The sequence below is a fragment of the Quercus suber genome, unplaced genomic scaffold (assembly GCF_002906115.3).
Source record: "Quercus suber isolate HL8 unplaced genomic scaffold, Cork oak 2.0 scaffold_147, whole genome shotgun sequence".
Lineage (NCBI taxonomy): Eukaryota > Viridiplantae > Streptophyta > Magnoliopsida > Fagales > Fagaceae > Quercus > Quercus suber.
This window is the reverse complement of record NW_027069608.1, coordinates 406,002-430,511: the sequence shown is the minus strand read 5'-3', so window position 1 is coordinate 430,511 and position 24,510 is coordinate 406,002. Positions and strand designations below refer to the sequence as shown.

Here is a 24,510-nt window from a genome sequence, read left to right as displayed (position 1 = left end):
TCTCTCATCCCTTTTTCCTAAGTTTGGATAGATAGAATCTAACATAACCAAACATATACTAATATTTAGCTTGCTAATCTTTAATGATTAAAGCACACTTTTGACCCATAAAATTTGGAGTTGTTTTCATTTTGCCTCTTAATGTTTGGATTTATTTTCAAAAGTGCGCTACAGCTACTGCCCATCTTTGCTAGCGGTCCTCCTGTTAAGAGCCAAATAGACCCTAACACTATCAAAAAACGCCACATCAATAATCTCTTGGACAAAAAAAAGGAAAAAAAAAGAAAAGCCAAACCAAAAACGATGTTGTGTGCTTAGAAATAAATGAGAGTAATCGCGGACTAATCCCAAAAAAGATGCTATATACAAACTGTGAACAAAACTTGGAATTGATTGTAATTTTTTCTTTTCTATATTGGAACTAGAGATCAAAGCGCTGTGATCTTTATTATTTCTATGTATCCAAATCAAAACCATGTAATTCTTTTCTTTATGATGTAATCTTTAAAGTTATTCAATAATAATGTATTTCATAAAGTTTTATTATTTCTCATCATTAACAAAATAAGTGATGACTCTATTGTAAAATCCTTGATCTAAGGGGTAAATATATTCAACCGAGTAATCACACCTTTGAGGGCCCAAAACTTAAGTAAAAGAGCTTTCCTTTGAGGAAAACAATTTGCATCCTCACAATTATTAGCGAATGTGACAAAGTTATTTGTTCAAAATGAATATATATATATATATATATATATAACATATGTTATCATATGATATGATAGAACAAATGATCGGATTTAAAGTAAACACTATCATATTACAATATAAAAATTAAAAATTAAAAATAATAAAGCATGTGAGGTGTATTGATGTGACATACTTACTATAATTGTTTATGAACACATTATTGTGCTCAAGTTTGACTTTTTAAGTTGTAACTAAAACTTTAATTTAGCTTATTAGTCAAATATACGAACATGAATAGCTAAGTTAATTTATAACCCTCTACTAGCAATTGCACTAGTACTTCTAAATTTTTGTGTCTATTTTACAAAATGAATTTACTTTTTTTTTTTATACCATCATTTTTATAAAATGCCTATATTAGTTTATCTATTATATATATTTTTATTTAAATAATCATTTTATATTCTTTTTTTATTATTATTTCTAACAACCCACATCAAAACACACTTTACTCTCTCTCTCTCTCCTCACTTCCTTTTCTTCCCTCTTTCTTCACCGTTCAATTTTTTATTCTTTCTCCCTCATTTATATATTTAAATAATAAAATAGAAAGTTATAATAACCGTATAATAATTATTATAACATTTTTGCATATGCATAGTATTATAAATCCACTGATGTGTGGGTATTTTTTAACAAAAATGTGAAAAGTTGGCACTTTTTCTATTTTAAGGACTGATGTATTGTCTATCAAACTTTCCCACTCTTTCATTCACCCATTAAAGAAAACCCAAAAAAAAAAAAAAATCCCACTAATTCGTTTAGGGAAAAATAATTTTAAAAAGAAATCCTTAAATTCCTTTTTTTAAATATAGTTGACCAATTACGCAAATAGCAGCCGTTTAATTTTCTTTAGACAATTTGTTTTTTTCTTTTTAGACAATTTTTTGTTTTTGTTTTGTTCTTAACATTTATTATTTACTAATTATGTAAGATTGGAAATAAAATGACCTTCCATAGTGAGAGAAGCTGTGACACGTTCATACAAAACACTTGCCAAACGTGATTCAATATCTTCGCGGCGACTCTCTCTCTCTCTCTGAGAAAAACCCTACGCTTTGATCCATTGTGTTCGAAGAAATCTCATCTGAGAGCTCGCTCTTCAGGTCAATTCTCTATAATCCATTCATGCTCTCTCTCTTTCTTCCTTTTTTGTTTGTTTGTTTGGTTGATGAGAAACTGAAGCAAAAAGAAAAAAGAAAAAGAAAAATCTGATTTTTTGTTTTTGTTTTTGTTTTTGCTGTATTTTGTTATTTGAAATCGCAAAAATCACCTCCATGAAACTACGAAATTGGTTGATAGTCATAGTTATGCTTGAAAGACTAAAAAAGGTGTACGCTTTCTCATTTTCAAAGCTTCCAGACTCAAACTTTTGACTCCTCTTCCGTTTCTTTCGTTTTCTTTTACTTTCTTGGCTGCCAAACAGAACTTACAGCAACAATTCAATAGTATAAATATGTTTGCTTATTTGGATTGAGATTATGTTTATATTATATAAATATTGATATTGTTCAACTTGTTGTATGAAAGCAGCGATCAACATAATAATGATGTTAGGTGTTATAAGGCGAAGAGTCGCTTCCGGCGGCTCGTCTGCTTCGGTAAATTAATCTTTCTTTCATTTGTTTATTCAAAACTTGTTGTTTATGGTTTGTATAGTTTGGAAATTTGAGGTTTTGTTTTTTAAATTTGATTCATTTCTGATAATCAATGTGCTTTTGTTTCAGGTTTTTGGGCAGACATTTCAGGCGAGCCGGCCTGTGGTGTCTACTTCTAGAGTTTCCTCCATTGCAGAGAAAGAGGTACTGATCTTTTTTTAACCTCTTACTCTTTTTTTTTCTTTGTTCGTTTTCCTTTTCAAGTTCTACTTGTTTATGGTTCTACTGTGGTTCACTTTACAGAAAAAAGAAAATTGGGTTTGCTTGCATATATGGAGAAAGTCAATTTTATGGTGAAATGTGCTTGGAATTTGTTGGTTTTGTGTGGCCAGCGAGCACCTGTTTTAAATGTTACCTTCACCCCTTTTATTAGAGTAAAGTTGAGGGTGAAGTCATGGGTACAAAACTCACTGGGTGTGTTTGTAACTTAGTAAAAAAATATATGATGTTTTGGTGCGAACAATGTTTGATTAATGGGTGATTTGATTTCATCATATTTTGTTCATCTTGGTTGATTTATGAGGAGTTTGGGCTATTCTATTTTCATCTCCTTTGTGAAGTCTAGTATTAAATAGCTTTTGGGTTTACTTTTCAATTTTGAGAAGATTTATAAGATGTTCTATCTTTTTATCATGAGAGCAGGTTTTACTTCAACCGAGAGGCTTTGGGCAAGGGCGGAATTTTGGTCACCTTGTTGTACCTGGTAATCTTAAGTGCAGTTTTCTCTATCTGTCATAGTGACTAGTTCATACATTCAAGTGTGCCTTCATTTTCTCTGTGATTAATGTTTTTTAATATTTTCTTGCTACAGGTTGCTCAGGTAGTTTACGGCCAATGAGGTTAGAGACTCCATTTAAGTGAATATTTTTTAAGAAGTGTTTTGAGGACTACTAAAGTGAATGGCAATGATTGGGATTGGGGGAGTGAGCATGTTCCCTTGTCACACTACAGTAGTGTGGACTAGGTCTTGCTAGTAACCTGACTTGGAGTTTATATATATAAAAATACGTGTGTACCATACACACACAAGCACATATCAATATATTATGTTGTTATTAAGAATTCAAATGTCAAAAATAATAAATGATGCATCAAGCTGACAGGTAGTATCCATGATAAATGTACTTTAGAAACCTGTCTGAGTTTGAAATTTCCATTACACTTTTTGTACCTGATTTTTGAGATCCAATAACCCAGTGAGGATTGGTTTCCTGATTATTCTCTCATATTAATCCAACTCAATTTTCAAAAGAACCTATTATGGACCATTTGGATTGAGGGGGAGTGGAGGGGGAGTAGAGTTGGATAAAGAAGTTCTTTGCAAGTTTAATTGTAATTTTTGGTTGGTTGCTTATAAACATTTTCTCTTTTGACTTTCTTGATGTGCAGGGAGGTTGTTGCCAGTATTCAGCGGGAAGCTACAATGCAAATGCTGAGCAGGCCATTCTCTTCAGACAATGGTGTGATATTGACATGTCTCTTCCATCAAATTTCTTCATTGGTTCAAAATAATAATAATAATAATAATAATAAAATAAAATAAAATTCTTCATTGGTTCATATTCATAGTTGTTTTTATGTCTTTATGGTTGAACTGTTGAGGGATTCATGGGTTGTACTTTGGCTGATTGGCTCCTTTTGGGGGGATTTTATCCCTGTGGCAAAATTAAGAAGCAGATTGCTTCTTTAATTAAACTCTTTGGGTTACAGCACTTGTCAATGCTGTTAAAAAAAAAAAAAATTCAATTTCCAAATGAGAAATTGGTCAGTTGAAAATGCTTTGCTAGGAGCATTCTTTTGGTGGCATTTATGAATGCATCTCTGTCACGACTCTATGGAATTGAGATCATGAGATTCATGACCTAAAACTAACATATAAAAACCTGTACCAAACTATTCCACATAATAATATACAGAACAAGCTAAGCATTATTATAAAAAGAAACATAATTGTAAAGATACCTCCATAAACACATCTCAAATATTCAAGTTCCATTCTCAAGAGCTCCAACTAGTAAGTATCATTACAATAATCTCTAATAACAAGAACCTCTGAAAAAGAAACTTCCAAGCAATCCCTCATCTAAACAAGCCTTGAAAATAATAAATATGCTACTAATGGGTGTTGTAATATATATAATTTGGGATTTAGTTGTCAAAGATTTTATTTTTAGAGCATGTATAGTTGGATCACCCACAGCAGGCCATGTTCCATCTTTCTTAGGAGAACTTTGTCAATGACGTATTACTAAGTAATCTTAACTCAAATGAGGAGAAAATGAAAACATAGTGGTATTAGAACAACCGTGGAGGACTGTGGAATAACTGTTGCCAAGCAGCTTTTTTCTGAAACACCCAATTAATCACATGGATAGCAATCATACCTTATAGGGTGAAAATTTTCAAATTAATTTCATGAATAGCAATCAGATGGACTTCATTTTCCCCCCCAAAACGCAGTGCTGGAAAAACATGTGGCACATGCCTTATATAGAGTGAAAATTTCCTAATTTGTGCTGTGTACCCCTTAATAGTGTCAGACTTGGACATGTTTTACACTTGCTCTGCATGTTTCTTTGGTGTTGACATATCTGATAACTTCGGTTATTTGTGCGTTCAAGGGGATTTGGTTGATGCTGTTGTCCCCTTTATGGGTGAATCCATTACTGATGGCACACTGGCGAGTTTCTTGAAGAGTATGTTTTCCTCGTTTCAGCTTGTCAATCCTTTAATTCACTAAAGTATTTAGTGTTTGTGATTCTAATTGATTGATTGTGTCTGCAACTGGCATTTTGAGAGCAGATCCTGGTGACAGGGTAGAAGTTGATGAACCGATTGCTCAAATTGAAACAGATAAGGTGCTGATGTGAAGCAGTATTTAAATATGTTTTTGAATCTTTACATGGTTGGAAATGGGACTTCTTCCCCCTATAGAAGAACATCAGGGATATATTGTAATACTTGAATTCTTTATTTTCTGTCAGGTGACAATTGATGTTACTAGTCCTGAAGCGGGTGTGATTCAAAAGGTGATATATTGGTTGGCTTGTATTTTACTTTTTTGTTTGCTAACATGACAAGTTCATGGCTTTTATTTTCTTCGCACACTTGGAAAAGATTGGATATTGAATGTTAATGTTGGCTACCATATTAAAATTAATTGTTGGCAGTTTGTAGCCAAGGAAGGTGAGACTGTAGAACCAGGTACCAAGATTGCCATCATTTCAAAGTCTGCTGAAGGTGTGGCACCTGTTGCTCCATCTGAGAAGGCATCAGAGAAAGCTGTTTCGCAGCCATCTCCCCCTTATGAAAAGAGTGAGGAAAAGCAGAAGCCTAAAGTTGAAACTGCTCCTGTCACTGTGAAGCCTAAAGCACCCTCTACACCACCTCCTAAACGCTCAGCTACAGAACCTCAGCTTCCCCCTAAAGAAAGGGAAAGGCGGGTAAGTCTATTCTTGTTCTATTAATTTCATATAGCACAATAGTGTTAGTGTAATGTTTTGTAATTGTATATAATACTTTAACACTGTAACAAATTAATCTTGCTGGTCTTGCTAAAAGTATAAAGGCCTTGTAATTGCAGGTTCCTATGACAAGACTCCGAAAACGGGTTGCTACACGATTGAAAGATTCCCAAAACACATTTGCACTGTTGACAACATTCAATGAGGTTGATATGTAAGTAAAATTCTATTAATATTATAGTGTTTATTGACAGTAGATAGCAGTTACCCCTGATTTGGGACTCATTGGTAGCTGGGTATTACATTTTTGGATTCTTCTCATTATGCTCAGAATTGATTGGGTGTTGGCTCTTTCCTATATTTGCATGTATATGGACAAGTGACACAGTAGGCTTAATTCTGTGACTTGCTTTTATTAATCACTTTGTTCTTTTTTGGCTGTGGGAAGGAAACACATGCATACTAGCTGAATTGATCCTGCAACTTCATGCAATCGCTAGGGGGTTGAAATGCCAGTTGGGCTATAGCCCATTGATTAAATTGTTTTACTACCCCAGTTCCTCCCTCTACCTTCTCTACCCTGATAAAATCATCCAATTTTTTTATAGTATTTTTTTAAGAATTATTTCTTGGTATGAGCAAAACTCATGGAAAAAATTAATTTTTGATATAATCAATGCTATTGACCTTACCATTAATTAAGATGAATTTTTATCAGGTGTTTTACATATGACTGTATTTACTAAAAAAAGGAATTCAACAGTGTGATCTTTTGTTATGCATAAGAGCTTAGGTTTCAAGTTTGTAGCTTTTTGCCTTATTCAACTGACAAACCTAAACTCAAATATATTTTAGGTTGGTTTTCATGATTTAATTCTCAACTGTACTTGGCTTGTACTAGGAAAAGCTGCTTCCCTAGTTTATGCGTTGTGTTCAACCTAAATAGCTACAGGAAAAAGCGAAGAAGAAGATAATATAAGAACAGATTACATTCATTTTCAAGGTGCAGATATGATTATTTTCTGCTCTCCTCCTTTCTTAACTGATTTGCTGCTTCTTGCAGGACAAATCTGATGAAGCTTCGTTCTGATTACAAGGATGCTTTTGTTGAAAAGCATGGGGTGAAGTTAGGACTTATGTCGGGATTTGTGAAAGTATGTTATGGAACATAGACTAACCTTTGCTTGGCACATGCTTATATGCGTTTAATTACATATCTGTTCTTGTTTTGTAACTATATTCCAGGCTGCTGTCAGTGGGCTCCAAAATCAGCCTATTATTAATGCGGTCATTGATGGGGATGATATTATCTATAGAGACTATGTAGATATCAGTATTGCTGTTGGTACCCCAAAGGTATGTCACATTACAATGTTTGTCAAGGCTGTTGAATAATATAATGGTGTGGTGAAACATGGATTTTGTACCTTTTATTATGGGTATTTTTTTAAATAGCTGTATGTTATACGTAATTTTGTTATAAAGCATTTTTTCCAGATTAGGCATATACTACATAATGATTTGTAGTTAACTTATTATTTTTCTCATACATGTTCAAGGTTTGTCTCCGTATATATGGTTCTCTCTGTAAGTGTAAGTAAAAATGCAGAATTGTGATCTATAAGCTATGTTAGTTCCTCTATGTATGTTGGTTTTAAATTGTCTGGTTGTCTTCTCCCTTTGAAGTTTGACCTGATTTTTAGGACCATGGCCACATTTTTTAAGGTGCCATCTTCTGTGATACCTGAACAGTTGCTAAAAGGAAGATTTCTTGTAATTTTTATGAGGTTGGGGACTCACATAAAAGACTCACATAAAATGTAGGTAGATTAAAAGTAATGTGAGGAGTTCTTGTTGAGTTGGATTGTATATTTCTCAAGCTGTAAACCTTGTACATATATTTATCACTGTTGAAGATTCTTCAACTTATTCCCTTCCAGGGCCTTGTTGTCCCAGTCATCCGCAATGCTGAGAAGATGAATTTTGCTGAGATTGAGAAGGAGATCAACACACTAGCAAAGAAGGCAAATGATGGATCTATATCTATTGATGAAATGGCTGGAGGTTCATTTACAATATCTAATGGTGGGGTTTATGGAAGCCTTTTAAGTACCCCCATCATCAATCCCCCTCAGGTTTGGTGTTATTTGCTTTTTTATTTCTCTAACTCCTAACATGATCAAAAAAGAGAATTTCACACCAACGAACCTTTCTTTGGCAGTCGGCAATATTGGGTATGCACTCGATAGTGAGCCGTCCTATGGTTGTTGGAGGAAACGTTGTTCCAAGGCCAATGATGTACATTGCTCTAACATATGACCATAGGTTGATTGATGGGAGAGAGGCAGTTTTCTTCTTGCGTCGTATCAAAGATGTTGTGGAGGACCCTCGTAGACTGCTCCTTGACATATGAAGACCCAACTGCAGGTGCTTTGTGATTCTTGGTTTTCTGATATACCTAGAATTGGATAAACTTGAATTTATTGATAAAAAATAAACATATTTAGATCTAAATTTTGTAGTGTTTAATTTTGTTATTGCGGCTGGATATGATGGAATTTGAAATGAGAGACTTTCAAAATGTTGTATTTTGTTTTATACTGAACGGGATGCCAAGTTCTCATCAAAAAAGCTTGTATGGAACTAATGTGAATCGTATTGTAGGGAATCATCCCTAAAATGATTTACTGAGACTCTTTATATTTTTTTAATTTACATGGTCTGGTGCTGAGAAATATCTCATGCGGAATGTTTGTTTTATCATGAACGTTTTGGCTGATAAGAAATGTTGGTTCTTTACTTCTTTATAATCACCATACGTACGCTTACAGTATTTCGATGTTGTAGGCTCTTATTTGTAAGATTATAAAGAATATAATGCTGCTGTTAAATTTTTTTCCGTCTTTTAAACACTCAAAAGTGTCGTCAGATGTAGATGTGGGTTTGGTAGTCAAATAAAGCATGGACCCGTTTTGCATGACTCGCAGAGCATAGTCCTGTATATACCAGAATGTATATATATTGCAGAAATCTTCCATTTAAGTTTTCTTTGAAATTTAAATTGTTTTCCATTTTATATTTTTCTCCATCTTGTGCAGTAAATTGTTTTCCATTTTATATGTTTCTCCATCTTGTGCAGTAAACATAAAGGCTCTAAGCACCTTACAATGGATATCTCCTAAAGGCCAGTGTTTTATTTGTAGAATCGGTTATAGGTTCTCAAAACCATACTTGTTAATACATAATGTCATAAACTAGTCAGACTTGAAATAGTTTTGAACCCTAGTGCCAAAAAAAAAAAATGACAAATCCAAGGGTCCAATCGTTTATTCATCTCATTCCACTAGTTTTCCTATATCCTCACCATGTGAGTTCTATGGGTTATTATTTAGATCTTAACAATTATGTGACTTCAATTACTTTTCCTATATCCTCACCATGTGAGCTCTATGGTTTATTATTTAGATCTTGATTATGTTACTTCAATTGTGTTTCGGGGTTGAGGATTTAATGATACCATTTTAGGATGTTGTCTATGACCATGAGTGATGTGGTCTAAAGAGGTATGGCTAGAAAAGTGATTGAACAGAAGGTAACATAAGGGTAGAGACGAAATGATGTGAAGACTTCAGAGGGGCATTTCTCCTTTATTTATTTATTTATTTTTGATACCAGATAAACATGCATTGATCAAAAGGAGATTGTACAAAGGAAAACCACCTGACTTATACAAAGTTTGGATTTAGCCTGCAGTGGTGTACAGGGAAGCAATAAAAGCTAAATCTATTACATGTGAGATAACTTCCTTGGGCTAAAAAAGGTAGTGTGTAGCCAGTCCCTGTTGCTGAAATTGATTTAAGTCTCAGATGAGGGTCTGTTCTAGCCAAGATGGGTTTCTTGCTCGATTGCACACTTGCACAAGTCCCTCCCTATTGCTGAGAATTAATATTCTATTGTAGCCCATCTCCATAGCCTTGAAAATTGCTTCACCCACAGCATCCGGGATTGCAAGGTAATGGGGTTTCCTTCCACTGCTAGCTCATCCTATGAATAGAACATTTCCTTCCAGTGTTTTTGCCTCAAAAGCATAGCCACTTCTCTTGGATCTTCTGTTTTTATGCGCTGCCACTTTAAGAATAATTTTCCAACCCTGGTTGGTGAGTAACTGTTGAGGTTGCTGTCTGGATATAGGCTTCTGTTCCTGATTAGCTTGGAATGCTTCTTGGTACTTGCAAATGAGAGACTGTGATGTTAGAACAACCTCCATAGGGTTAGGCAATTTTCCTTGGTGAAGAACCATGTTTCTTGGTTCCATATAGACCAAAGAATGGTGAAGATGGACTGCAAGAAGCACATTCTGTTATTCTCCCCGGGTTCATTTTGTAGGATACAAGCTTCCACCCATTGTTTGACTGAACTGTGATGTAACTCAGAGGTTCTAATTTCCAAATTGGATCCATGCCAAATAGCTCTTGCAAATGGACAATGCATGAATAGGTGGTCTATGGATTCCTCTTTTCATTGCACATGAGACATTTGCTAGAAATTGTAATACCCCCGTTGTTTAGAACCTCAAAGACAGGAAGGCTATCATGTAGGAGTTTCCAAATAAAAGTAAGAATCTTCAATGGGAGTTTTAGAGGCTGTTTGGTTGCTATTTTTTCATCACTCAATTTCCGTCACTCAATTTTCATCACTCATCACTTTAAATAACACACTTGTGTGGACACCATCACCCAACTCCCATCACTCAATATTTTTTACACTATTTGTGGGCCCCATAACTGTCATCCGGTGCAGCTTTTTATTTATTTATTTATTTATTTTTTTAGTATTACCGAACCCAGTGAAAAAGAATAAAAAAAAGCTGAAAAAAGAAGAAGAAAAAGACCTAGATCAGATCATCAAATCCAGTGAAAGAAGAAGAAGAAAAAAGAAAAGAAAAAAAAAAAAAAGAAACCCAGATTAGATCACCGAACCCAGTGAAAGAAGAAGACGAAGAAGAAAAGAGAAAAAAAGAAAAAAAAGAAACCCAGATCAAATTACCGAACCCAGTGAAGGAAGAAGAACAAGAAGCTAGTGTGAAAGGAAAAAGAAAAAAGAAGAAGAAAGGCACGCAATGAACCCAGTAAAGAAAGGAAAAAAAAAAAAAACCCAGACATATTACCGAACCTAGTGAAGGAAGAAGAAGAAGAAGCTAGTGTGAAAGGAAAATGAAAAAGAAGAAGAAGAAGAAAGGCATGCACTGAACCCAGTAAAGAAAGAAGAAAAAAAAAAGATGGTCAAAAGTTGCATCTAAAAGTCTGACAGTGAGTCCCTTATGTAGTGTTATTTACAAAAATGCCATTGAGTTATAAGTTATGGAAACTGAAAACAGCCAAAAGTTGTTTTCAGTTTCCACAACTCATAACCCAAAAAGTAGAAAATTGAGAGATGAAAACAGAGTTATGGAAACAAAGAAATTGTGCAGCCGAACAAGTATTTTGCTATGGGTCCCACCATTTTTGAGAATTGAGTTATGGAAACAGAGAATTGAGTCATGAAAACTAGTGAACCAAACAGTCTCTTACTTTCCAAATCAACTTCCACGTAATGTGAGAAACACCATAGGGCCTCTGATCTTGCACAAAAGAAGGGTAGTGATTTTGATGGAGCATATGGTATGCTTTGTTCACTTTATATTCTCTAGAAGTTGAGTGTTTCCACAAGAGTTTGTCTTCAATGTCAGAAGTCCTGGGTAAAGATAGTTGCAAGATTTCCTCACAAGCAGGAAATTGGTATAACTTCTTAACCAAATCATTTCTCCAGGATTTTGATCTTTGGTCAATGAGGTCTGCAATAGTGCCATCAAGGAGATTGTTCTCTAATAAGGAAAGGTCCTTTGAACATTGAAACCAATCTAGGTGTGTGAGAGGAATTTGAGGTCCACTTTCAATTAGCCAATGACCCTGATGTAGGGAAGGCAAGTGTGGCACAACAATGTTTTTCCAAGTCCATGAGTGATGGGGTTTTGGCTTATATTCTTGTAAGGAAGACCTAGGGAAGTATTTGGCTTTGAAAGTTATAGCTAATAAGGAGTTGGGAGAATGTTGTATTCTCCAGAATTGCTTAGATATCATAGCTTGATTGATGAGACAGAGTTTTTTCAGCCTAAGCCCACCCCTGCTTTTTGGTTGACAGATTTTATCCTAGTTAACCAAATGCACCTTCCTAGTTTCAAGATCACGCCCCCACCAAAAGGCCCTAGTGACAACATCCAATTTATTACAAACTGTCTCAGGGATTCTAAAATAGGAAAAAGTGTACAAGGGCATGGCTTGTAGAACTTATGAGATTAAAGTGGTTTTGCCAACTTGGGAAAGTAGTTTGACCTTCCATCTTTGAAGCTTTTTTTGTACCCTATCAATAATGTTTGGGAAGTTAGCTACCTCCTCCCTCTAAGTTTGAAATTGATCCCTAGATATTTACTAGGATTTTGAACAAGGTTCACTTGAAGAGAAAGGGCTAGAGATTCCTGAATTACCCGAGGTATATTTGGAGAGCAAAACATGTTAGACTTGTTGAAGTTAATGCTTTGATCCGAGATTAAATAGTACCATAGAATTGTGTTTCTGATGTTAGAGAGGGATGCCTTATCATTTTGGAAGAAAAATAAAAAATCATCAGCAAAGAAGAGGTGGGTAAATGAGACACCATTCCTTCCTACCCAGATTCCTTTAATATTCTTCTGGTTCTCTTCTTTTGTAAGAGCTAGAGAGAGAATGTTGGCACAAAACAAGAATAGGTAATGTGATATAGGGTCTCCCTGTCTTAAGCCTCTAGATGGGTTAAAGGTTTGAGTAGGGCTATCAGTGACCAGTAAAGAATATTGAACAGAGGTCTACATAACCCAATTTACCTAGGTGTTGCTAAAGTTCATAGAGAGTAAGATAGTTTTAAGAAAATTCCAATTAACCCTATCATAAGCCTTATACATATCTATTTTCAAAACTTCAAAGCCTTTTTTCCTATCTTTCTTTTTCCTAAGAATGTCAAAAATCTCATGAGCTAGTAGGATATTATCAGTAATAGCAGATTTTTATTTTGAAATAGTGGGATATTGTTAAAATTTAAAATTTATAAATTTTGAAGTTGACTCATTCTTTTTTTAATATAGTATGCTGAACTCCTATACGCTGCCAGACCTTTTTTGCACTTTCCTTCAGTAGGCTTCATGATTCATTGTATACATGACTGCCAAACAAAAAGGTTTCCACTAACAGTAACAGCACAGAAGAGAAAAAATAAATAAATAAACACCGACTTTGACACCTCATATCACACGGATGCTATGATAGACCATTGAAGTTGACTCATTCTTAAGAATTAATTGGCTCAACAAAAAAAAAAATTGGCTCAACAAAAAAGCAACTGGCAGCACCCGTGGTCCCCTTAAAAATGAACTTTTAGTTAGTAAATGCCTAACCTGACCTCAAGTAATGTGGTGCTGCTACCTTGGAACTTGAAGACTTATCTCAAGAAATGTTTTTGTTCAAGGACCACTAGTATCTTGAGGTCTCTAATGTTACCCTCGGTATTGGCTAGGGCTCTCTCTAGTTGGCTCAATTTTATTTAATAATTTTGTTTTCTTGACCATAAAATTATTAAACTTTGTGATTGAAAATTATACAATATATTTTCTTATTTTTAAACTTTTTTTCCTATTTAATTTACTAATTTTCAAGAGTCTTGTAATTCAACTAGATAGAATTCTTTAGTGTTTCTAATAGAGCCATATAGAGTTCAAATACCCCCACTCCAACTATTGAATTCTTAAAAAAAAAAAAATTTCAATTATTAACTTAATAAGAATAAAAATGATGGGAAGAAAAAGGAAAGTGGTGGTTAACTGTTTATAGGTTTGGATACAAGTATGAACGAAGGACAATTTATGTTTTGAAAATCATCTTTATTTTATTTTTTTTTGAGTAAAACATAATGCTAGATAATTTCGATATAATCAAATTGAAAACATTATTCTTGTGTCACATTGTTTGGTATTGCATTTTCTCAAATTTATATTTTTCTTTCATGGTCATATTCATCAATTCTTTATTTTTATTTGTTTATTTATTTATTTGGTTCTTAAAGCGAGTTTTGTTTTATGTTTGCGTTTGGAATTAGGTGCCAGGTAGAATGTGATATACATACCAAAGAATTTATACTAAGCTCTAACTTTAAAGTTGTTGAGGTCTAAAAAAATCACCATGTTGTACCAAGGCCCAAAGTGGCACAGAGAGTTGAACTCCATGAGAAAATAAAAGACTTGAGCCCGCAATAAAGAAAAAAAAGATGGTAGACGCAGCTCCATTAAGGGATTTAAGGAAGAAACCAAAACCATGAATGGATAGGCCTTAGAATTCATGAAACAAAGGGAAGAAGAAAAAAGCCCAGCCCACCAAGGGTAGAAAATCACCAGGTAGTCTAGTGGTATGAACTGGACTGGGATACTCAGGGATAGCCAGGGGCTCGGGATTCTCAGGACGTGCAGCAAAACCAGGATGAGATTAGGATAGCTCAAAAGGAGTGCCAAGAAATACAAGGAATGAGAATAGATACGCCCCTATCAGCCACCCAATGATGAAGAAATGAATCAGAAGGCTTAGGAACCAATAATTCATGAACAAGGGGTTGGTACCTCGGGAAACCCAAAAAGAAGAACCGTGAAGGGAAGTGGTTGGAAAACTTTCAACTTGGCAGGAAGGAATCAGCTCACTTGGGAAAAATGACAACGAGAAAGACAGCCAAAAGTTGAGTCTGAAAAGGTGAGGTTTAGATGCCTTGAAGGAAGAAGGACCAAAGGTCAGCTCTCTAAGGACACCCCAGAACGGAAAGTCAGCAAGAGACTTTTGGGGAAGAAACACCAAAAGAAGGAAATTATGAGAAATGAGGAAGGGACTAGCCACCAATGTTACTGGCACAACATTGGTTTTGGTATCCAGGGGAGCAAATGGAGGGAATCAGTGGTACCCCGAGAACCCTAGGATGACACTATAAAAAGGAGAAACAGCCTACAGTGAAGGACATTCAACAACAATGAATTAGAGTATAATCATTGAGAAAACTCTGTTAGAATTCAAAGAAAGTAAGAAAAGAGAGGGAAACACCGCCCGGTATCCTTAAACAGCCACTAGAGAACACATTTGGATTCAAATGGATTCAAATTTTGCAAGTCATAGAGGCTTGAAGAGCCATCTAAGTATGTGATTTTTGAACTTGTTTGGACCTTGTGATATGTCCTAGTGAGCATAATGTATTACACAATTGAAAAATTAATGAAGTACTGCACAGTATCTTAAGGATCCCTAACGTTTACTTTGTGTCTTTCTCTATTGCATTGCCCTTTTTATTGTTTCTCGCCGTTCAATGCATATATTTTTTGTTTGCTAGTGTGTATGTGTTGTAGGATCCCTGCTCTGTGCATCATCTGGTTCGTAATTAGCTCATTTAGCTACGGTGAACCAAGCCCGGTCTCTTAAAACAACAAGTAAGAGGGCCCAAAGTCCTAGTTTTTACTTGGTCTTGGGGATTGTCCAAAAAAAGGACTCTCACAAAAGTTAAGGAAATTGTTTCAAATTTAATACAATATTAATCATAAATGACTTTTTGGATTTAATTGAATGTCCAGTTACATCTTCACAAGATGATCACGTTGATATGTCTTGAACAACAATCATTTTGTTTTTGTTTTTTTATTTTTTTAAAAGAAATTTATATTTTGTTAATATCAAATACACGCTATTTTTATTTTTCACGCATTAACTTATTCATGAATCTTAGTATAATTCTCATTCTTAAATGGTGGAAATCTCTTATTCAAAATTTGGCTTTGCCCCCCTAAAAACAGAATCCCGGTTTCGTTTTGCATGAGGAAGAATGAAGACTATTTAGTAACACATCTATGTTTGATGTTCATAGACGTCAAGTTGTATTGCTTCTTGGATGTTGTGACATAATCGGCCGGGACACATTATAGTTAGTATGAATTTAACATGGCTTTAAAATGAATAAATTGAGGTGGGATCAAATTGTTTTAAGTCAAAGAAGGATTAAAGGTGTTAAGTTCGATATGAATGAATGAAACTGATGCATTACAATATACTTATGGGAGTGTTGCTATGCTAGTCTCTAACAAGACTTTAGTGTGATACTCTCTTTGCCAAGTATGAACAATATTATAAATTGGTATGAGATATGGTTAGTCATTTCATGTCCACCATGTGTAAGTGAGAGATGTTAAAAATATTGGATCAGGTTGAACCTAAATGATTATGCCCATAGTAGGCTCAATCCAGCCAATAACAAAGAGCTGTGACTCTTGGTGATGGGATACAATTATTTGCAAAGGTTTCAATTGTTAGAAGGATACGAGGTTGTGACTTTTTATGAAGAGATGGATATGTGTATATAAATAGGAAAGTACACATTGTTGTCAAACAATTAATTTGAGAGGTGTTCTATTAATTCATTATTTCATTTAGATTCTGGATTTTGGGTTAGTAAGACAATACAAGATAGTGAAAGACAACGTAAGACAGTAAGAGAGATACATGAATAAAGAATTCTTATTTTTTTACGTTCAAATTTCACTTTTTAACATTAAACAAACGGAACGTTAATCAAACATTTAAAATAATTTATTTATTTTTTATTTTTGTTACATTGATTTCTAAAGCTCTTTCAACACTTGATTATTTTTTGGCGTGTAATTTCTTAGCCTATACGCACCAAGTAATTATAAGAAAAATTTTCTTAGATTAATCTCAAGATAATTGTATAAAGGTTTCGAAAATAAACCCATATGAATCTCATTAGTCTTAGTAACCATTAGACCGACCATGGATTCAAAAGATTCCTTCAACAAGCTGGGATGCCACACCAGTACATTTGGTACCCTCCACACCGTCCAAGGATTCATGCCAAAGTACACAAACCATTTTTGCTCCTTATTATTTGGCCAACACAAAAAGAAAAAGAAAAAGAAAAACAAGGTGCGGAAACGAAAGGCAACAAGAAACGGTAACAACGCGTTTCATAAGAGGCCGAAGACCTATGACTAATCAGGAGCATGGAATTCCAGCCCAAAGTTTGGTGGAAAAAGACCGGCGATTACCCAGTCCCAAAAGTCAAACATTTTCATTCAAAGTCAACCACCAAACAAAAAACCAAAAAACAAAACCATTTTGTGGACTGTGTGGAGTGTCTATTTTGTGGACTATGGATATGGAGTCTCAAGCTTAAACCGTTTTTTTTTTTTTTTTTTTTCCAGTTTGTGGACTCTGGAGTTTCAAGCTTTCCTGACCCACACCATCTACTTGTATGGTTCACTTGAGCCTACAAGTCCAGGTGGGTCATGAATTATGACTACTGAATAGAATCTTTTTCTTCTAAAATTCGATGGCTCTATTAGTTTATTTTAGATTTTTTATTTTATTTTATTTTTAAAATTAAATAATTACAATCAAAATGGATAATTTAAATCTTAAATTTTTACATTAAAAATAGACCGGCGATTACCCAGACCCAAAAGTCACAAACAGTTTCATTCAAAGCCAACCACCAAACAAAAAACCAAAAAACAAAACCATTTTGTGGACTGTGTGGAGTGTCTATTTTGTGGACTATGGATATGGAGTCTCAAGCTTAAACCGAAAAAAAAAAAAAAAAAATCCATTTTGTGGACTCTGGAGTTCTAAAAGTCCAGCTGGGTCATGAATTATGATTACTGAATAGATATTTTTTTTTTTTAATTCGATGGCTCTATTAGTTTATTTTAGATTTTTTATTTTATTTTATTTTAAATAGTTACAATCAGGATGGATAATTTAAATCTTAGATATTTTCGTTTAAAATAGCTAGAGATGTTAATTAGTTGAGTTAAAATACTTTTAACGTTAAATTTTTATTTTTAAATAAACAATATGTGAAAATAGGATATTTTTTTCCTAATAAATAAAAATACAATATTTAATACACCTTTAGATTTATTATATTTAATTTGAATAATAAAATGAATCTATTATAAATGGAGGCAGTTTTCTTCTTATCAAAATCTTAATTTCATTTTGGGATATTACTAAAATATACTTTAAATAAATAAATTAATATAAATTACAAAAAATATTTTTTTTCCAACACAGAGATGGATTGGCATGAAATTTTAACCAGATGTGTACTTATATTTTTTATTAGTTAATTCTTAAGTCGAGTGCCTTCAAAACAATTCATGTTTTATAAGTATTACATATATAATTTTCTCACTCTTAGATATTTTTTTGACCATGTTTCTTCTCAATCTAATTAAAAGAATTTTAAAAGAGTAATTTGATTACACGCAAGCTAATGAAAAAAATTTGTTAAAAATTATAGAATGACTTTTATTTTTTAATGTTATAAAAAATGACCCACTATGTAAGAATAAAATAGGAAGAGAAATTAGCAATAAGAATATTAATTGAATTCGTATTATCATGTCAGAAAATTTTCATTTTCTAAATGTCTTTAATAATTAATATGATTTTCTTCTTTTTAATCAATCGTCACTTCTGTTTTGTCCTCACATTTAAAACCAAATTGTTCATCCAAAAAAAAAAAAAAAAGAAGATCGGTTGTAAAAAGCAAAAGAAACAAAATTGTACTTAAAAGATAATTTGATGTTAGCCAAAACCAAAAGGCTAAGACAGAAAGGTATTACACTATTACTTGGTCTCTTCTCTTAATAGATTCTTCTTTTTCCTATAATGCAAAATCGGTTGTAAAAAGCAAAAGAAACAAAATTGTACTTAAAGATAATTCGATGTTAGCCAAAACCAAAAGGCCAAGACAGAAAGGTATTACACTATTACTTGAATATAATTGGACTTTAACAATATTAGTATTTCATACTCATTAATTCATTTTTTTTCGAAGACAATAAAAGTTCTATTATTTATTATTTTTAAAGACTATAAACAATTTTTTTAAAATATTTATTTTGAAGACCAAAAAGGACAAGTGGGACAATTATTTATTTATTTTTAATGAATATGTGGGACAATTTTATTATAACTCTTGAGATATATATATATATATATATTTCAAAGAAGACAAAGTTGAGCTATAAAGCTCCACTCAATATTTTTTTCATTAGATGTGAATTTTGATAAATTTATTGTTAGATTACACTTTCTTTTTATATCTTCTATGTTTATAAAATTTTCAAAAGATAAAATATTAATAGTTATGTCATCAATTAAATGTTTAAATTTTAAGTTTTTGTAGTTTAAAATTATGCATGAAAAATAAGTTTAAGGATCGAATAATAAATAATATTCAATTAATACAAAATTTGACATACGTGTTAAGAACATAAAAAAACATGTAATTCATAATTAAAATTTCAAAGTACTTAAGCATGTTAATTTTTTTAGTGAAAGTGGTTGTCATTCTTTGTCCTTCAGAATAAAAGAGCAAAATTTAAATTGTCAATGATCAAATAAGCTATCGTGAGTCATGACTCTATTCCCTTGTTTAGGGTTTGATTTGAAATATAGGATCATATCTCATTGTTCACACTATATACATTAAAAAAAAAAAACCCTTAATTAACTTCTCTTTCAACCCTTGAGGAGTCAGACTCAGTTGTACTACTTTAATTAGAGGGGTTATTTCATTTCTTCTTTTTGTGGCAACCCCCAGCTTGCCTCTGTAGTCCGTAGTCTGGGCATACATGTGAACAATGTGTGGCATGTGGTACATGAGAGATTACTAATTGTCATTTTGGCTAGGTAACTTTTGTTGATTCTAGTACCGTACAGATACAAGTAATTGGACAATTGCACTGCAAAAAAATCTTATACTTCTCCCAGACAAAAATGTCCATTAACTTTAATTAAAACGTGCAACTATATCAGTGAACAAACGTAAAAATATCAAAATATTATTTGCACATCATGCATTAGCATTCACATTGGTAGTGTTATTTTAGAGTACAAAAAAGGAAAAAAAAAAAAAAAATCACTAGAACTCATGCTACATTAGTTGTGGTAAAAGTTAAAAATTTATACAAACTAGTAGCACAAAATGATAAAAAAAACTATTAATTCATTTCGTAGGGGTCACATATTCTCATTACTGTAGCATAAAATGATTAAAAAAAATAAAGAAAAAATATATAAATGAAGTGGTTAAAAAATAGGTATATTGTAAAGTAAGGTGTTAAAAAGGATAAAATAGTTTTTTGAGTTGATAAAAGCTAAAATTTTTAGTACAACCAATATGAATACTTGACAAAAGTGATAACATGACATGAGGTACATACACACACGCACCAAAAAAAAAAAAGTATTAGAGTTTAGAGAAGAGAGGACTTAATAAATTTTTAGGGGAAAAAATTAGCAAGAGGGTGCTTTCTTCATGACTCTGATTTGAAGAGTTTCCTTGAATGATTAATATAGCATATATGAACACCACCTAACTCAAAAGATTTAAGCGTATGAGTTTGGACTAAACTATATTATATTAACCATTTTTTTTTTGTCATTCTTATTTAATGTTAACTAAATTCATTGGCGGAGCTATGATTTTAGTCTAGGAGGCAAGATTACAAAGAACATTGAAAAAATAACCAAAAATATATTAACCTTTTTTATAATTAAAGTACTAACCCATATTAATAACAAAATGAAAAAAATGTGCAAATTTTTTTTTTTTTTTTGAGAAACATGTGCAAAGTTGTATAATCTCACTATCTCGATCATTTTAAAAAAATATATAGAATTCAATATTTCTTTCTCTATTTTTCTAAGTTTTTAAATGACAAAAAACAAAAAAGGGTTTACAATAAATGCCTACACTTTAAAATTGTGATAAAGTCAAGATATGGATGAAAAAAAATAGTGGAGGCTTTAGGGTTATAATACGTTACAATGACATTAAGTATTTAAAAACAAAATTATTTTATGTAAAATGTAGGATGGATTGATATGAGAAAAAGAAAAATTTTGGGATAGTAGGGTTATAGTACGTTACAAGGATATTAAGTTTTTTTTTTTTAATTTAATTTTTTTAAATTTTATGTAAAATGTGGGATGGATTGCTGTGAGAAAAGGGAAAATTTTGAGATAGTAGGGGAGAAAAACTTAAAAAAGTGCGGTGAATACTGAATAGTGGTGAAAAGTGAAAATTGACATAAAGTTAGCTTAAAAAAGAAAAAAAAGACAGATTGGTGTGTGGAAGAGTCTTTCCTTTTTTTTTTTTTTGATAACCTTTCCTTTTTATTTTGGTAGTAAACTAATTTGTTATTTTTTAAAGAGAAAATTTAGGAACACAATAAAATGTTAAAATATTTTCACAAAATTCTTATATTTAGTTTGTAGTAGATCATTTTTTAATATTTTATTATTTTATTTCGATTCATAAGAGACTGTAGTATATCAATTGTTACGAAAATATTTGGTTGTATACATAGCACGACAATCATTTGAAATTGATATACTTTTTGGTTTATTTATTTATTTGACGTTTTGGTTTTTTATACGGTATCAACTGTTGATTGGTTTACACAGAACCAACGCTGCAAACTCATGCGCGCAGATCTTTTCTCGCCCTAGCTGCTCTCTGAGTTGCCCTAGCCGCTCACTGAGTGCTTGAGCGTAGAACATATTATCTTCCCCGGAATGATAACTACTCCCCTCTGTTAACCTTCCGTAGCAGTAGGGTCCTCCTTGGCCTCCGTCTCCCTTCACGTGTGGTCTATTCTTTTCCTATTCCGTTTCAAAATAGTGTCTCCACCATGGACGATATCCTTCATGATTGGAGGAAACTATCACTGACAGAAGAGGAAGACACCAAACTCAGTCTGTCGAAATCTAAAAATTTACGCAGCAAGGAGTTTGTATTGGCTGCTAAATTTCTTACAAGAAGAGCCCTTAATGTGGAAGCAATAGGGCGCACCTTTAAACCGTTATGGAGAGCCAAGAAAGAGTTCAAGGTGTGTGAAGTAGGAGATCATATTCTTCTGTTCGTTTTTGAACTTGAATCAGATGCTGAAAGAGTCCTTGCCAATGAACCTTGGACCTTTGATAAACATGTTGTCCTGCTACAGAGATTCGATGGATCTACACCGGCGAGGTATCTGAGATTTACCAAGCTGAAAATCTGGGTGCAAATCCATGGATTGCCGATGCGGATGCTTGATTCTGAGACAGCAATTGAAATCGGAGAGACACTCGGCCAGGTTACACCATGCGAGAACCTTTGTGAACAGGTGGGGGGTGATTTTCTACGGATTCAAGTGGAGATCGACGTATCAAAGCCCCTGTGTCGTGGTCGACGAATAGCACTAGATGAGACTGAAGAGATATGGATTTCCTTTAAATATGAGAAACTTCCCAACTTTTGCTATTGGTGTGGATTAATTTCACATGATGGAAAGGATTGTGAAGTTTGGCTAGCAAAAAAAGACTCTGGAAAAACAGAGCCTCATGAATATGGTCCGTGGCTGAGAGCTCTGCCATACAACTCCGGAAAAACTCCTTACGTTGTAGTGCCTGGCATGGGCGACGGCTTAGGTGGAACTCCACGGCCTGACAGCCATCAAAGCTCGAAAAAAACCTCTGAAATGACGGAGAAAGCCACCTGGGAAAATTCTGATCGATCTACTTCCGGTGAAAGGGGAGGCGTTAACTTGAGAAATGCGAAGTATAAGGAAATACGTGATCCAGGGGAGCAGATCACGCTGAAGGGCCGCGAATATGGCAGCCCATTAAATGAGGTACCTATTTCAAATTCTAATTTAACTGCCTTCCATACTGATAATGTTGCCTTTGAAATGCAGATTCAGGAACTTGATTTGGAAATTAACAAATTTGATAAAGGTGAAGCACACGTGGAACACACATCAGTTGGTGTCTCACATGCCCCACCAACCAATGAAAGGCAAGTAGCCCCCTCCATGCAAACTTTTGAGCCCCTGGATCAGCCACACCACGTGACAGAAAGCTCCCTTTCGTCGAACCAAGGAAGTCAAACTTTGCGTACTTGGAGAAGATTGGCAAGAGATAATCCTATGAAGATTGACCAACCACAGAGCCCCACGGTAAAAAAGAGAAGCAGGGGAGAAGAAATAGATTATCTTCATGAGTTACCTATCAAAAAGGCACAGGTTTCAAAGGGAGAAAGTCAGAAAAATCTAATGGCGGAGGCTGCTCAGCAGTCCCGCCAAGAGCAATGAGTCTCATAGTTTGGAACTGTCGTGGGCTTGGGAACCTGCGTACAGGAAAGGAGCTTGAAGTAGTGATTCGGGCAAAAGATCCCTCCGTTGTGTTTTTAGCCGAAACATGGGCGGATGAAGCTAGGCTAAAAGAAGTTCAAAGATACATCAAGTTTGATAATATGTTTTTTGTGGAAAAAAACCCTAGAGGTGGTGGTGGTTTAGCTCTTTATTGGAAAAGTTCCATTGATGTTCGAGTGGATTCCTTCTCCAAATACCACATTGATTCTATAATTAATAAAGGTAGTGAGGAAGCATGGAGATTCACAGGTTTCTATGGAGAACCGGTTACACACAAAAGAATGGAGGCATGGAATAAATTGAGGTTGCTCAATACGAGACATAATCTTCCTTGGCTTTGTGCTGGGGATTTCAATGAAATCACAAAAAGTTCAGAAAAATTGGGAGGAAACAATAGGAGTCAGGCTCAGATGCAACTGTTCCGGGATGTTATAGATGAATGTGGATTTCTTGATCTTGGATATGTGGGAGACCAATTTACTTGGAGAAAACATTTTGCGGAGGGTCATTCACTGTGGGAAAGATTAGACCGTGGGTTGGCTAACCATGAGTGGTTCATGAAATTCACAGGCACAAAAATTCACCATCTGCACTCAGATTCTTCGGATCACTCCCCGTTGTGGATCTCCTTGGATGGTTTAGACATCCCATGTTTTACTAAACCATTCAGGTTCGAAGAGATGTGGCTCTCAGATCGTGGGTGCTCAAACATTGTTGAGGCAGTTTGGTTGTCAAATGAAGAAGAGGATGATCATAATCATGTCATGCGCAAAATAGATAAATGTGGCAAAGAACTTCGAAAATGGGAGCGGGACTGCTTTGGGAATGTGAAAATGACATTAAGCCGGAAGAGAAAAGAGTTGAAGGAGGCTGAAAAGTTAGCCATGAGAACTAAAAATAATCAGCATGTCCGTGTACTGCAAAAGGAGATAGAAGAATTGATTGATAAGGAAAATAGACTTTGGTTTCAAAGAGCAAAGGTCACGTGGGCTAAATTTGGAGACAGAAATTCAAAGTTCTTTCACAGCCATGCATCCCAGAGGAAAAGGAAAAATCTTATTCGACAATTGAAAGATCCAAGTGGCCGAGTGTTTAACACCAATGAGGACATTGCTGAATGCCTGGTGAACTACTACCAGGACCTTCTCCAGTCACACAACCAACAATTCTGTCCCGCGGCTACAAATTCCATCCAGAAAGTCATTACTGAGGAAATGAATTCCATGCTCTCATCTGAATTCACCCACTTAGAGGTAAAACAAGCCATCAACCAAATGGCTCCTCTAAAGGCTCCTGGTCCTGATGGTATGCCTCCTCTCTTCTATCA

General features: G+C 34.1%; 1 protein-coding gene across 2 annotated transcripts; it reads left to right on the top strand.

The window, feature by feature from the left end:
• The first annotated feature begins 1,708 nt into the window (after positions 1-1,708).
• LOC111987391 (dihydrolipoyllysine-residue succinyltransferase component of 2-oxoglutarate dehydrogenase complex 2, mitochondrial) lies at positions 1,709-8,632 on the top strand. Of its 2 annotated transcripts, none has more exons than XM_024019111.2 (15): positions 1,709-1,856; positions 2,284-2,351; positions 2,478-2,552; positions 3,051-3,111; positions 3,220-3,247; positions 3,798-3,868; positions 5,030-5,104; positions 5,211-5,266; positions 5,393-5,437; positions 5,579-5,851; positions 5,992-6,086; positions 6,936-7,026; positions 7,118-7,228; positions 7,813-8,007; positions 8,094-8,632. In XM_024019111.2, the coding sequence occupies exons 2-15, from the start codon at positions 2,298-2,300 to the stop codon at positions 8,283-8,285; spliced, it is 1,422 nt and encodes a 473-aa protein (XP_023874879.1). In that variant the 5' UTR covers positions 1,709-1,856; positions 2,284-2,297; the 3' UTR covers positions 8,286-8,632. The 2 variants fall into 2 exon arrangements, with proteins under 2 accessions (XP_023874879.1, XP_065633118.1); XM_065777046.1 differs by lacking the exon at positions 1,709-1,856 and adding an exon at positions 2,004-2,081.
• Positions 8,633-24,510: the final 15,878 nt, after the last annotated feature.